At 52.2% G+C, this 14,314-nt stretch overlaps 1 protein-coding gene across 7 annotated transcripts in view; it reads left to right on the top strand.

The window, feature by feature from the left end:
- Window positions 1-10,269: 10,269 nt before the first annotated feature.
- Pcnt (pericentrin) overlaps window positions 10,270-14,314 on the top strand; it is a 118,856-nt gene continuing 114,811 nt past the window's right edge. For all 7 annotated transcript variants that reach the window (XM_076867988.2, XM_076867985.2, XM_076867983.2 and 4 more), the window contains exons 1-2: window positions 10,270-10,417; window positions 12,465-12,677. In XM_076867988.2, coding sequence (XP_076724103.2) covers window positions 10,361-10,417; window positions 12,465-12,677 — 270 coding nt within the window. In that variant the 5' untranslated portion in view covers window positions 10,270-10,360. The remainder of the gene's footprint in view (window positions 10,418-12,464; window positions 12,678-14,314) is intronic.

Genomic DNA, 14,314 nt, shown 5'->3' with positions numbered 1-14,314 from the left:
TTGCATATGTTAAGCACATATTCTATAATAGATTTCTTTTTTTTTTTTTTAAAGAGAGAGTGAGAGAGGAGAAAGAGAGAGAGAATTTTTTATATATATTTTTTTTTTTTAGTTATCGGCGGATACAACATTTTTGTTTGTATGTGGTGCTGAGGATCGAACCCGGGCCGCACGCATGCCAGGCGAGCGCGCTACCACTTGAGCCACATCCCCAGCCCCTATAATGGATTTCTTAAAGTTAAAAATTATTTTCATGTTCAGTAGCCAGAAGCTGACTCTAAATGACCATCCTGGTTGCACAAATGTTTTCTCTTTCATTAGACAAGTTCATAAACCCATAGCAATATTGACACACATCACTCACCTTCTTTAATGCTTCCTGACCTTTGAGTGGGAAAGGCCTGAGGAGCAGGAATCTGTGTGATGAGTGGCTGCTGGGGGAGCTGCTGGATGATGGTGGCAGGAGGCTGGGGAACCTAAGAAGGTGATTTGCCACCTGAATTCCTCCTTGGAGGCAGTGTCCTACAGTATCCACCCATTCCTTCACCCGTCCCCTCATCTCCATCTACTCATCCATCCTTCCACTCCTCCACCCATCCATGCACTCTTCCATCCACCCACGACTCTTCCACCCATCCACCCTTTATCCGTCCATTGTATTTGAGTGAATGAGTCTGGGTATACTTAGGATGTAAGTTGTTGATATTTTCTTCTTTTGTGGTACTGGAAATAGAACCCAGGGGTACTTTACCACTGAGCTACACCTCCAGCCCCCCTTTTTTCATATATATATATGTATATTTTAATAGCCTCACTAAGTTGCTGAGGCCCTCTCTAAGTCACCCAGGCTGGTGTCAAATTTGCAATCCCCTGCCTCAGCCTTGCGCACTGCTGAGATTAATAGGTACTTGTCGGGCTGGGGATGTGGCTCAAGTGGTAGCGCGCTCGCCTGGCATGCATGCGGCCCGGGTTCGATTCTCAGCACCATGTACAAACAAAGATGTTGTGTCCGCCGATAACTAAAAAATAAATATAAAAAAATTCTCTCTCTCTCTCTCTCTCTCTCTCTCCTCTCTCTTTAAAAAAAAAGAAAAAAAAGATTTAAAAAAAATAAATAAATAAAAAATAAAAAAATAGGTACTTGTCACCACACCTGGCAGAATGTATGCTTTTGATGATTCCCACATTACTTGTCATGAGCAGGGTGAGCTAATGCCTGGTTTCATTAATTCTGCTTTAATAGATGCATCTGACACTTGGCATGGTCAGTCTTTTCAACTTCAGTATTTTAATGGGGCACAGAGGTAGTTCACTGTGGTTTTGCTTTGCATTCACCTCATGACTGAGGTGTTGGGATTCTTGGGCAGACCTGGGTGTTGAGTGGCTGCTCATCCAATAGGCATTCACATCCTGTCCTGGCGTCCTGCCTATCCTGGCATGGATACCAACCTGGCCAGTTACTCTAGTCTGTCATATACTGTAGACATGTGTGGAACTTGTACAGATAACCTCTGGTTTCTCTTCTGAGTGAAAATAAATGTACGGCATTTTTTAGTGAACACCAGAAACACCTGTTATAATCCTTTTCCAGACAGAAACCCCAGCATGACCTTGTCCCTCTTCCTCCACTTTCAGAAAGTGTGGTACAGCCCAAGGACTGGCAAGCTTCTCCCACAGTGGGCCAGGTAGTACCTTGTTGGGCTCGTGGACCACATGGGCTCAGTTGCTAATGCTCACTCTGCCGTGGGACCTTGAGAGCAACTACAGACAGAGCTGACCAGAGCCGGGCCCCTACAACTCATGAACACTGAAATATGCGTTTCTTATCATTTTGATGTGTTACAAAGCATTATTCTTTTATTTTTTCATAAACATTAAGAAAAATAAATAAAACTGGAGCTAGGAGTGTAGCTCAGTGGTGGGAAACTTGCCTAGCATGTGAAAACGGCCTTGGTTTGACCCCCAGTCTGGGAAAAACAAAACAAAACAAAAACCGAAAAAAACAAGGCAGACTGTGGCACACGGCTGTGATCCCAGCTACTTGTAAGGCCGAGGCAGGGGGATCACCAATTCAAGGCCAGCCTGGGAAACTTAGCCAGACCTTGTCTAAAAATAAAGTAAAACAACAACAAAAAAGGGCTAAGGACATAGCTCAGTGGTACAGTGTCCCTGGTACCACATTTAAAATGTAAACCTGCTCTGCGGCCACCGTCGGCTAGCCCTGGCTCTGTGGATGAGGCATCCCTGGGGTGGCTGCTCCTGTCCCAGCTGCCAGATGTCCCCCGACCCCTACTTCCCCCACCAGAGTTGCCTTTTCCCCTCACGCCCTTACCGGGTGCTGGATGATCCTCAGAGGCTCAGGGGCCTGCAGGGGTGGAGACGTGGCCTGGTAGATGCCCACAGGAGGCACTTCTGGGTACAGGGCTGATCTGTGGGCTCCTCCGGGTGGCCCCCTCCAGCAGCGGGGCTGGGGGTGCTCATCTAGAAGCTGCTGTTCCTGAAAGACCAGCAGAGCCTACTGTGCCCAGAATGGGCCAATGTGGACACAGGGTGCATGGGACTGTCACCACCACGGCCATCCCTGTCCCCCACCTTCCCTGGGCACGTGGAGCCTGCAGCTGCTTAGGCCCTCAGCTCAGGTTGGAGGCCCCAGAACTGGAGCTGGCAGAAAAGTGAAGCCAAAGGCTGGTGTGGGTGTGGCACATCGCCGTGGAGTCTGCTTCCTCTGAAGTCCGTCACATTTGCGGTAAGCTTCCACCTGTCCTTTCCCAGCCGGCAGGGCTGTGTGCTCTTCAGGCAGCGCCAGGGTCTGCCTCACAGGCTGGCAGCCCCACCTCCTGCCCAGGGCGTGCTGGGTCACCCTGCCGCAGGCACACCCCTGCATGGCCAGTGTAGCATGGATGGGCCCCTGGGCATCTCACATTCCCCTTCCTGTGGGCCCTGACTCCAGGCTGCCTCCTTCCACGAGTGCAGCCCAGCCCTGGAGAGCAACGGGGCCTGCAGCTCACACCTTCTCAGGGAAGCCACCTCGGGGCTCACAGTTCAGTTTCCCACCACAGTGTAAAACCACCGGGAACCAGCCTGTCCAGAAGGGCCTCTCCGACTGCTGGGTCTGTGTGTGGAAGCCAGCCCTCTGCCGTGGGCCACGGGGAAGTGCACAGGCTTACCCAGAGTCTCTGCAGCAGGTCCTTCCTCCTCCTCAGAGCACGGGGCAGGGCCTCATCTGGCCTGGCCTCCTTTCCTGGAGGGAGACACACCCTTGCTTACTGAGGAGAGCTTCATGGCGGGTGGCCCAGGCTGACAGGCACGTCACTGCAGACCCTGTCAGAGTGCCACCACGTCCCCACATCCTGGGTCCCCGGCCCTGGCCTCCACGAGCACTCATCCTATGGAGGGAGGGACCGTGACCAGTGGTGGGGAGGGGATGGGGAACTCAGTCTTCGAGCTAGGGTCTGGAGAGGAGCCAGGCGTGACGCAGGGCAGGCCCCTCTGGGTCCCTGCAGGCCTTCTGCGGGGCTGGGTGAAAACCTCAAAAGCCTATGTTCCACCACCTGTGCCACCAAGACCAAGCTGTCTGGAGAGGACTGGCCTGTTCACCAAGTATGGAGGAGAAGCCTGCTCCCCAGAAATGGCTATGGAGGAGTGCAGTCACCCCAGTGTCTTGCTGGTGCCAGGCTGCTGAGGATACTCACCACACACTCTGGCACACTAGCAGAAGCTCTGTTGTGCAGGGCCCGGTCACATGGCAGGGTCTGCAACATCCATCTGGCCTTGGGCTCAGGTTCGGCCACTCGCCCTCTGGGTCCTGGAGCCCACAGCCTGGCTGTTTGCTCCATGTTCCAAAGAACAAGACCCACTCCTCCTCAGCCCCTCCCTCAGGTGTCCTTCAACCTGGATTCTGTCCAGTGAGGACACCCCCATCTTGGACAATTTCAGGGATCTGGGATCAGAGCAGTGAGGGTCTGGCCTGGGGGACACCTCAGAGCTGAGCCATCTGGGCAGGCTTCCCAACCCATCGACAGGATGGGAATGTGCATGCACCGCCGGGACCTGCAGGCTAAAGGTGGAGGATGCTGTGTCATAGGGGAAAGCAGAGTCCTTTCAACTCGGGTGTGAAGTGAGAGCACTAAAAAAAAGAGTGGCTTCTGGGTGCTGCCCCTATTGCCCTCCCCCTTCTGCTCCTGTGCTAGTCTGGGTAGCTGGGAGCAGCCCAGGGCTCTTACCTGGCACCAAGAAAGAGCCTTCTGAGTCCCCTTCCATGTTCTCTCGTTCTTGCTCCAGCTTCTGTGAGGAACAGAGGCTGGTGGTGATGTTGACCCCAGGTTGGTCAGCGTGCTTGCCTGTGTGCCATTCGTGAGTTCTGGGAGTGCCCATCACCCAGACGGAGGTGTTGGGGGCCAGAAGAGGGTGAAGTGGGTGGACAGGGGCCATGCTGGTCATGCATTCAAGTCAATGCACCTACTCCTCATTAAAACCAGGGGGATGCTGGGTGTCGTGGTGCACACCTATAATCCCAGAGGCTCCAGAGGCTGAGACAGGAGGATCAAGAGTTCAAAGCCAGCCTCAGCAAAAGCGAGGCACTAAACAACTCTGAGAGACCCTGTCTCTAAATAAAATACAAAATAGGGCTGGGGATGTAGCTCAGTGGTCAAGTGCCCCTGAGTTCAATACCCGGTAACCACCTCCCCCCAAAAATCAGCAATCCCAGGGGGACCCTCTGACGGGCCCTTCAGGCACACTTCTGAGGAGGGGGCCTTGTAGAGACTATCCTGGTGAGACCCTGTGGCCTGGCCAGTGACTACCCTGATGGCCACCTCCAGGACCCTGCACTGAGGATGCAGAATCGGTGAGAGGGAGGCACGGTGAGGAACAAAGCAGGCAGAAGGCACGGAGGGGCCACCATGGGCACAAAGGTCCCTGTGGGCCAGTGCTCAGTGACCTGGAGAGGGATTAGAAGGGAAGAAGATGGGGCTTATGTCTGGGGCACCAGCCAGCATGGTCTCAAACGGCCCTTCCCTGGGGGCGCTCTGTTGGTAGGTGCTGGTCTCCTTACTGGAGTAACTTCTAGAAGAACCTAAATGGTTCTGCATCTGTGCTCAGAAGTCAAGAAATAGATTCATGCGGCTCAAAACCCATGGGAAGGGTTGCTTTGAAAGTAGGAATGTGCCCAGATAGAAGGCAGAGGCAGAGACTCTGGGGGCAGCGTCTTGTGTTCTGTTGTTTGAGCTCAGTGCTGGGCTGCCTCCTCTGGGGTCAGTGTGGCAGTGGCCTGGCTCAGTCCTACCTGCTCCAAGAGACTCAGTGTCAGGCGGGTGATCTGGTCTGCCACTGATGAGTCCAGCATCATGGGGACGAGTGAGGTGACTGTGGAGGGCAGGAGGCCGCAGCCCACACTCTGTAGCTGGTCCTCAGATATCTGCAGCAGGGCCACCTGGCATTGCGGCAGGGCTTCACTGAAGTGGGCTTGTCCACCTCCTGAACATGCAGAACGACCCCACACCCCTGGACTGCTGTGTCCGGAGCCAGCCCTGGGGTGGTGTGGCAGTTGCCAGGCTTGGAGGACAGAGAGGCCCTTGTTGCCAGGTTTCCTTCCCAGGTTTTGTATTCCCAAACAGTCACCTGTAAACACAGATTGGCAGGGGTGGCTAGGCAGGGCTTACTGGGAAGACAAAGGGGCAGCCCTGGGACCAGAGAGACAGAATTCTAAACCCCCTTCTAGCATCCCCTCCCCCAGACAGCCTGGAGGAACAGAGGAGGGAGGTCACCCCTTCCTTTCTATGGCCCCCTGGGGCATACAGTGCACCCCTTCCACAGACCCTCAGAGTAAGAAGTGAGCCCAGCTGGACTCCTGGAGGACAGTGGCTGGGGGCCAACCTGAGGACTTCAGAAATCTCTGGGCTGCAAAAGGGGCAGGACAGGGCTTGTGCTGGGAAGCACCCCCCCCCACACACACAAGCAAGTAGTCATCACGTTGCACAGCAGGGGGCCATCCCTGTGGGTGGGGAAAGCTCTGTAGTGACCTAGCCCAGGAAGGGGCCAAGCATGGGTGGAGGGTGGTTTGCATGTGGCAGGTAAGGAGGCCATGAACCAGAGGCTCCAACCTCCAGACTGACAGATGAGCTAGCTTGAGGTGAGAGTAAAACACAGGTGTGAAATCAGGCAATGGGAGCAGCTGGGTCAGCCCTGTGGACTTGAGGAGTGCCCTGGGCAGGGCCAGTATCCCTGCAACATTACGCACCTCAGAAACTGCATCAGATCCCTGACATTGCCTCAGAGCCTCTTAATTTGCCCCTGCACGTCAGCATTCATGGGTTTATAGGTAGCATGACCTGTTCTGATTGGCATCCCTTTGAGAACCTCTGCTGGACATGGGAGGACTTGGGCAGAGGTGGCCATCTCATCAAATCAAGCCCCCAAAGCAGCTCTTGTGATAGTATCTGCTGGTGCAGCTGTAACCTGCTGGCCCTGGAGCTACAGGCTTGACACCTGTGTCTACCCCGATACATCTTTGCTGTAGAGGGGTAGGACCTCACCCTCCTGGGGGTACCACCTGCCTTGCACCCCATGGGGTGATGTCTTGGGGTTCTCTCTGACACCCCTGGTACCAGCAGACCTGGGCCCACAGTTGAGATGCCAGTGCATGTCCACAGCATTCCTGATGCTGGGAGCGTTAGGAGACATTCAAATGGGTGGTCTGAGTGTGCACGAGACTAGGTAATACAGTCAAGTAGCTCAGAGTAGCTAGGAGTGAATCCCTGTGACATCCACAGCATCTTCCTGTAGGTATGGGTAGTTATGCAGGTTTCAAAAGTTTACTTGTTTATTTATTTTTTACAGTTGGTCTTGCTATCTCGTTGTAAGGCAGGCCTAAGATGGCTACAGCTAGGGTCCCTTGCAGAGACTCCCTGTTAGCTACATTTTAGCATGTAGTCAAGGCCATGAATACCCTGATTCAGACACTCAAAGTCATAAATATCTGCTTGTTAGCATGTGCCCATTTATATACCTGTTGATACTGGGCCCTCTTTGTTTAGCCTGAACATAAAAAAGGCCTATGGAAAGGCCCAAAGGGTTGCTGCCTTGTAATAAAGCATGTCTGCTATCCCAACTGCCCTCACATCTTCCTTCACCTGCCAGGATGCTGAATGTTTCCCAGGTCTGAGCCGCTGCAGAACACTTGTCCAGGCTCAAGCAATCTTCCTTCCTCAGCCTCCAGAATGCTGGTACTACAGGTGTGTCCCCAGTGCTTTAGATACTGAAACACATGGACAGATTCAGGACAAATATGGGTTCCTGGATGTTCTTACAAAGTCTGATCCTGCAGTCTTTCTAGCCCCCTTCCTAACAAACCCACTTCACCCAGTGTTTGTGCAAACAGTCCAATTCCACATCTGGGAACCTGGAGACTTCGCTTGCTACTGGAGAGCTGTGATCTGACTAGGAGGAATGCTTCTCCTTGCTGGGTTTCCAGGGATTCCTGAAGGTTTGTTTACACTGTGGTCCCTTGGAGCTGCAGGACCTGCTGAGACTGAAAGCTAAGCTTGTCAGCAAGGTGGCGTCTCCCAGCGCATAAAGGGTAGGAGACAGTTTCATTGTTACTTAGTTTGTTATTTGAGAGGGAGCAAACAGTACCTGGCCCTCCTCACCAAACGTATCCAAGTGAGGGCATGTGAATAGGGGAACGGAATAAAGAAGCACACTGTCCTGTCACCAAGGACAGATGGGTGAAGTGTTGGATGCAATTACACAATGGGGTTTCTATGAAGGAATATTTCAGAAGGGTGGGGCCTGCACCAGGTCCTATGGTTGCAGTCGTTTGGAGAGCTGGTCCATCCCAACAGACTCACCTGGCCCAGGCCCACGTGTCTCACGTGGAGGATATCAACAGGCAGTGCATCCCTGACCCCATTCCATTGTTTCATGTCTTTCTGGACAGGCTCTGAGGGGACTTGCCTCCTTTTAATACTAAATGGCATGAGCATCACTGAGTCTGGTGCCCATAGCTGTAGGTGGGTCCAGCCTGGCCATCTCCAGTGGCAACTGACATGTGCAGAGAACAGCTGGGAGAAAGCAGTACAGCTTCCCCTGAGCTGACCACACCAGAGCATCTCACTGCTTGTCAGTGAGGAAAAGCCTGGCGTTACCCGCTGTGGACACATGGGTTCCAGTGAAGACTGAAGCTAAGAGCAATGATTTCATAAAATTTCAGATTCCCACACAGATGATGAATTTATAACCAAGCCACATTACTTCAAAAAAATTAATAATTCATTTTTTAGAGCAATTTTAGATTCACAGAAAGATTGAGGCAAAAGTATATCACGGTCTTTTATTTTTTTGGGTACCCAGGACTGAACTCAGGGGTGCTCGACCATGTCGCTTTTTACAAAACCACTTTGGGGCTGGGGTTGCAGCTCAGTGGTGGAGTACCTGCCCCTCACATATCAGGCACTGTTGGATCCTCAGCACCACACAAAAATGGATAAGTAAATAAAGATATCACGTCCATCTAAAACTAAAAATATTTTAAGAAAAACCATTTACAATGTGTGTGGAAACATTACTAAATAAGATCCACCCAAGATCTGAAGCAACCAGGGCTGTGAACAAAAGCTCTGAAGAATTCCAAACAGGCTGCACACGGTAGCAGGCATGAGTTTATTAGAAGCAAAGGCGAAAGGGGACATTTTCAAGGTGGAGTGGGTCCTCTCAAGAGAGGAGGGGGACTGATGCTCTCTCTTGTCCCCGTTTTTTTTTTGGGAATCGGGAGTTTCTAAGTTCCACCCAGGTTGACCTCTTTAATTTGACTGACAGTAGGATGACATCAGACTCCCACATCCCTACTGCACATGGTCTAACCATGGAGGAGAGATTTTACTATTACAACGTACTAAAATCGAAGGCATCTCTGGTTCACCTCGGCCCCCACTGGCCAGTTCTAACTGGAACCATTTGTTGTAGATTTATGTTTGGGAAGTTTGTTTTTAATTATTCTGTTCCCCTGGGTTCTGGAATCTGTGGTTAATATAAAGGCCACATAAGTCCCCCAAGAACTTGTGTTCTCAGCATGGAGGAGCCTTTCGGGATGGTTTCTCTTGCAGATAACAGGCTGTTCGTTGAGCAATGCAGCATATCCTATCGATTAAGCCAGGTAGGGCCACAGTGGTCTCAGGCAAATTGGTTTTCAAAGGAAAGCAGGTGGGGGTCAGCAAGAGAGGCCCAGTCTACAGAATTATCCCCTTAGCCTTCTGTTCCCACCGCACATGTCTGCCTGCCACCTATCAGGAAGATTTCAATCTCTGTGCTCCTCTCCGGAGAGGCTGTTGGACCCCTAAACTCCACCCTCCCTCTGGCCACTTAGCACTGGGCGCTGTTACTCTATCACTTAACAGCACCTTCACCAACGCACCGTGCCCACGGTAGGATGGGGGCTCACATATTCTAGTATGTGGAGCCATCCAGGAGCTGCTGGCTGGTCACACGTGACTGGGGAGAAAAAGGGCACGGTTCGGAGGCCCTCAGTGTCTTCCTGTCCCTGCAACTCTTTTGAGTAGGGTCGCGGTCCTGGTTTTAGGCCTCACTGAACTGGTAATTCTGGCTGCTTCTGGCCTTTGGCTCTTGGCCTTTGGTTCAGCGCGCAAGAAGACATCTTGGCAGGTGCAGAAAAGGTCACATGAGAGTCTGGGGTATAGGATGGAGTCCAAGGGCCCGGCAGGTGGCCTGCAACTTGTGGGGTGCGCAGACTCAGAACTTGCCTAGAAGAGCAAGAGGGTCGGGGCCCTGTTCCCCGGGTCGAAGACTAGTGCGGTCGCGGGAGCCCGGAGGCTAGCGCAGTGGCTGCAGCCATCCTCCTGCCCCCGTCCCCAGGCACTGACTCTGCAAGCCGAGAGGTTCCGCGGACAGAAACCCGCGACCCGCACCTCATGGCGGACCGAGAAGATGCAAAGTGGGGCGACCCACGACCGCGCGGAAGCCTGGGCAGCGACGGGCGGAACTCTCGGGGCCAACGCGGCCGCGCGGGAACAGAGGCGCGAACCCTCGCTGAGAGCGGACCAACCACTGCGAATACCAGGAGCCCGGCGCTCCGCTCATTGGTCCTGAGGGAGGAGGCGAGCGCACTAGCGCGCTAATCGAATGCCGGAGGGGCGGATCCCTACGAAGCCGCTCTGCCAGAGCACGCATGCGCGATATGGCATGCGGCCCGTGATTGGCGGCGCTGAGCAGCGGGGCGGGGCCACGGCACTGACAGTTGTCGGGGGGAGAGGGCGAGTCGAGCAAGGGGGAGGGAGTGTAAATAGAGCGAGGGCGGCGTGGCGGCGGCCCCGCCACCTCTGGGCGACCCGCGAGAAGCCCGAGGGAGATGGACGAAGATGAGCAAGAGCAGCGGCGCAAGAAGGTGGAAGCCGGGAGAGCGAAGGTAAACGGCGGCGCCCTCATCTTCCCCGAGCTGCCACGAGAATTGCCCAGGTGGCTCTGGTGCCAGCCACCGCCACTGGCCAGGTGCAGACGCGGTCGAGTGGTGGCCCCTCTGATGCCCTGCCCTCCTCGTCGACTTTGTTCGAACCCCGTTCTGGCCGCCGCCATCTTGAATCGGCCGCCCTGGCCCAGGCCCGCCCACTCTGCGGCCGCAGCCTATCAGCGGCCAGGATGCGCAATGCCTCGTGGGCGGGTCACGCCCGGGCGGCGCGGGTCACGCGGGGCGGCGCGGTGCGGCGCCTGCTCCTTGGCTCGGAGCGCACGCCGGCCACGCCCCTGCGTCCCCGAGAGGCGTGGTCCCTGGTGCTGCTGTGTCTAGCACTCTGAGGCGCTGCACCCCGTTAGCTCCCCTAAGGCTTCTCTGCACGCCCGTCTTTTTAAACAGCATTCACAGTGTCCCTGTCCTGTAAACGTGCTGTCCTTGAGTCTACGAGAGTCCCCGGTGGTCCCCGGTGCTGAGGGGCCTCAGGTTCTCAGAGTCGAGTGCTTGTCACCTCCTCCTGCCCCAGTTCTTCGGTCAAATGGAAAAGTGCTCCGTTTGGACCTGTATGGGGCTTCTGGGGAGTAGGACAGGCGAAGGATGACTCAGGCCCCGCAGGCAGACACGGCAGCCTCCCCGGCTCTGGGACCCCGGGAGGTTTCCCGCGCTGCATGGCAGCCGGGGCTGGGTGGAGCACCACGACCTTGCAGTGCCATCTCCGCCCTCGTTTTCCATCGAGTCAACCATGGAGTCCCTGTGCTACAGAAACATCCAGAATACACTGGCAGGCAGGGTGTGGCCAGACAGGACAGCGGGCTCCGTTGGCTGGGTGACAGGGGACACGGGGGCCTCATTCAGCCACCTGTGACAGGCTTCTGGCTTGCCCGAGCAGGGGCTGGTGACTTTTCCTCCCTCTGCACGTGCGTGCACGTACCCAGGTCCCGCGCTGAGCGAGTCCGGAGCGCAGCACTGGAACTGACTAGGGCCCAGCTTGTGTGGTTGGTGAGCTGCAGTGGAAGTGCTTGAGGGAGAGGGAGCCTCGGAAGGACCAGGCCAGAGGTTCAGTGCTGCCTATGGGAGCTCTGTCACAGTCAGTGGAGGGCGATGAAATAGATGAGAAGACAAGGATATGAAGGCAGCTTTCTTTCCCCCTTTAAATGATCTTATGTCAACAAAATTGTGTACTTTGGTTATCATTTATATAAATGTCAAGCGTGTTTGCTTGTACAGCCCAGATGTCATTTGAGGGAGCAGAGGACCCCTCTTGGACCCATTCCTTTTGAATGAGGTGTGTGTGCGAGCTGGTGCATGAATGTGGTTGGACTCTCAGGTCTAAACCTGAACAGGGCTGGACTGTCTACTGATGGGAGCACTCTGTGGCGGTCCAACAGGGCTGGGCTGTCTACTGTTGGGAGCACTCTGTGGCGGTCCCTGGTGCTTTGGAGAGCTGTGTCAGGAAAATTAGAACATCAGGTTCTGTAAAGAGGGATGTTAGATTGACCTCACTTAATTAATTTTTTGCTATTTCGGTATCTTGTCTTAGAATCTATGGCTAGGAAATTTTGGCTGGGTGGTATATTTCCTTGATTGAGAGAGAATGGGGGCAAGAATGGAATGGTTTAGCTTTTAAATAATTTTAAGCCTTAAATATATCTTGATTAAGCTCTCATCGTTTTAAATTGATGTATTTAAAAAAATTTTTTTTTCTCAAAACTGCCAAGGGTTAGAAAAGCTATTCTGCCTGTCAATCATATCTTTTTTTTTTTTTTTTTTGTCTGTAACTAGGCCTAACTAACAGTCCTCATCTGTAGGCTGTATGTCCCTCAGAACTCAATCGTGGCCCATAGTTGTTAATGAAGGGTTAGGATAGTGGTCCGGTGGCCAGGCGTGGCTGAGTGGGCCCACTCTGTCTGAGCTGCATGCTCCCTGCCAGTCTGCTGACCTTGTGGGTCTGTTACTTCTTTCTCACTTACCTCTGCCTTTACTACTTCTCCACCTTTCTGCGCAGCTTGCTCACTTCCGACAGAGAAAAACAAAAAGTGACTGTACGCATTCGAAGAAAAAGACGTCGAAGAGGAAGGGCTCGGCTGTCTATGCGCCTGTCCCGGAGGAGGGTCCGGTAGCTGCCCAGGACGGCAGGCCCCTTGGAGCAAGGGATCTCGGCAGAAGCACGCCATGCAGCCACACCACAGATGGGGCCAGAGGGGCACTTGCAGCTCAGGTAGATTGTCCAGTGTTGTGTTTTCACATTCTGCCTGCCTTCTAGTTACTGCTAATCTAAAAATGGTCCAGTTTCGCCTTTCAAAAGTGAAGAGAGATGGTTTTAGTTTATTAAAAGTGAGTAACTGTCAGTGGTCTGGTTCTTCTAAATGTTTGATCTTTAATCTATATGGTATTGAGAAATTTTGGATCCATTGCTTAAAGGAGAGTGTCATCTTGGTGCTTTGATAGTGGAAGTTGTGCAAATGTGAGTCCTGATGCCTCTGGGATGTGTGTGCAGCTGGGTTGTCCAGGTTTAGGTGTTTGTTAGGATGATCTGGTAAACTCCTTTTTCTAGAATTTGGCCCCCAAGTCATGATGCATCTGGCTTGCCTCATTCTTACCAGCATGTAAAATATGTGATGTCTGTCTGCAAGTCTAGGGTTTTGCTCCAAGACCTTGTCTTGGTGCTCCCAGGAGCCCTGGTGCAGCTGGGCTGTCTGAGTCTTGGGATCCCGGTCCCGAGATCTCCTCCCTGCTCTGCAATCCTGTTCTCTGTGGCCTGAGGTCGTCATTCCTGTTCCTCACCAGCATCTTCCTCTCCTCGTTCCTCTCAGGGCAAGCCACAGGCCAGCTTTACCCTGCAGCTCCATGTGTGTTTATTGCTGAGTTCTTGGAGAAGAATAGCTCATAGTATATGATTAACACGTCACAATTTTTTAAAATTTCCAAGTCAGAAATTTTATATTTACATTAGTTTGTTTTACTGTTTTTATTCTGTTTTTGTTCCTCTCCTATCTAGGTTGATTTTATTTAAATTAAACATTTTATAATTTTTAGCTTTCATTTTTGAAGGAATGTTAGATTGAACAAAATTTTCATGAAAACTAGCACAGAGTTCCCAGGTACCCTTATCAGCTTTGTGAAATGCTGATGTCTTATGTGGTCTTAGTACAGTTGCCAGAGTCGGGTCCAGTTGACTTGGAAGCAGTGCTGCAAGCTGACAGTGGGCTTATCCAGGGTCTGCCCATGTCCCACTAATGCCTTTTTAGTTTTAGGTTTCCTGTTGTGTTCCAGCGTTCTGCCTTCCTGGCTTCCTTCTCTGGGAACACCTGGGCGTGTGAAAGAAAAACATGTGTGCACGCACACACACATACACATCTGTCTGTACTGATTAAAAACTGTGAGTTCATCCAGTACCTTCAGTCCTAAGCCAATATCACAGCATTTGTGATAGTGAAAAACCTGGCTGTCTTTATCTACTATATATTTACTTAACTGATCAATCCTAAAATACAAATTAGTTTCAAAGTTGTTAATCTACACTTCTCTGAAGAACAGATTCACTCTGGGCTTGGTGACCATGCCCGTGATCCCAGTCACTGGGCAACTTGGCTAGGCTGTCTCAAAAAATAAAAATGGCTGGGGGTACAGGTCATTGGTAAAGCGCCCTGGGTTCAATTTCCAGTACTGCATAAAGTAGAATAGAAAAAAAAAATAATAACAAGTTTTCTACTTGAAGTAAAATATTTGTGTACAGTTCTTCTTATTATTAGATTCGATTTTTCAAATTCTTACCTCTTTTTAAAATACACATTTTTAATTTTTTAGTTGTACATGGACACAATACCTTTATTTATTTATTGTTATGTGGTGCTG

Source organism: Callospermophilus lateralis, chromosome 10 (assembly GCF_048772815.1).
Source record: "Callospermophilus lateralis isolate mCalLat2 chromosome 10, mCalLat2.hap1, whole genome shotgun sequence".
Lineage (NCBI taxonomy): Eukaryota > Metazoa > Chordata > Mammalia > Rodentia > Sciuridae > Callospermophilus > Callospermophilus lateralis.
Note: the sequence above shows the minus strand (reverse complement) of the source record. Positions and strands in the feature narration are given on the sequence as shown.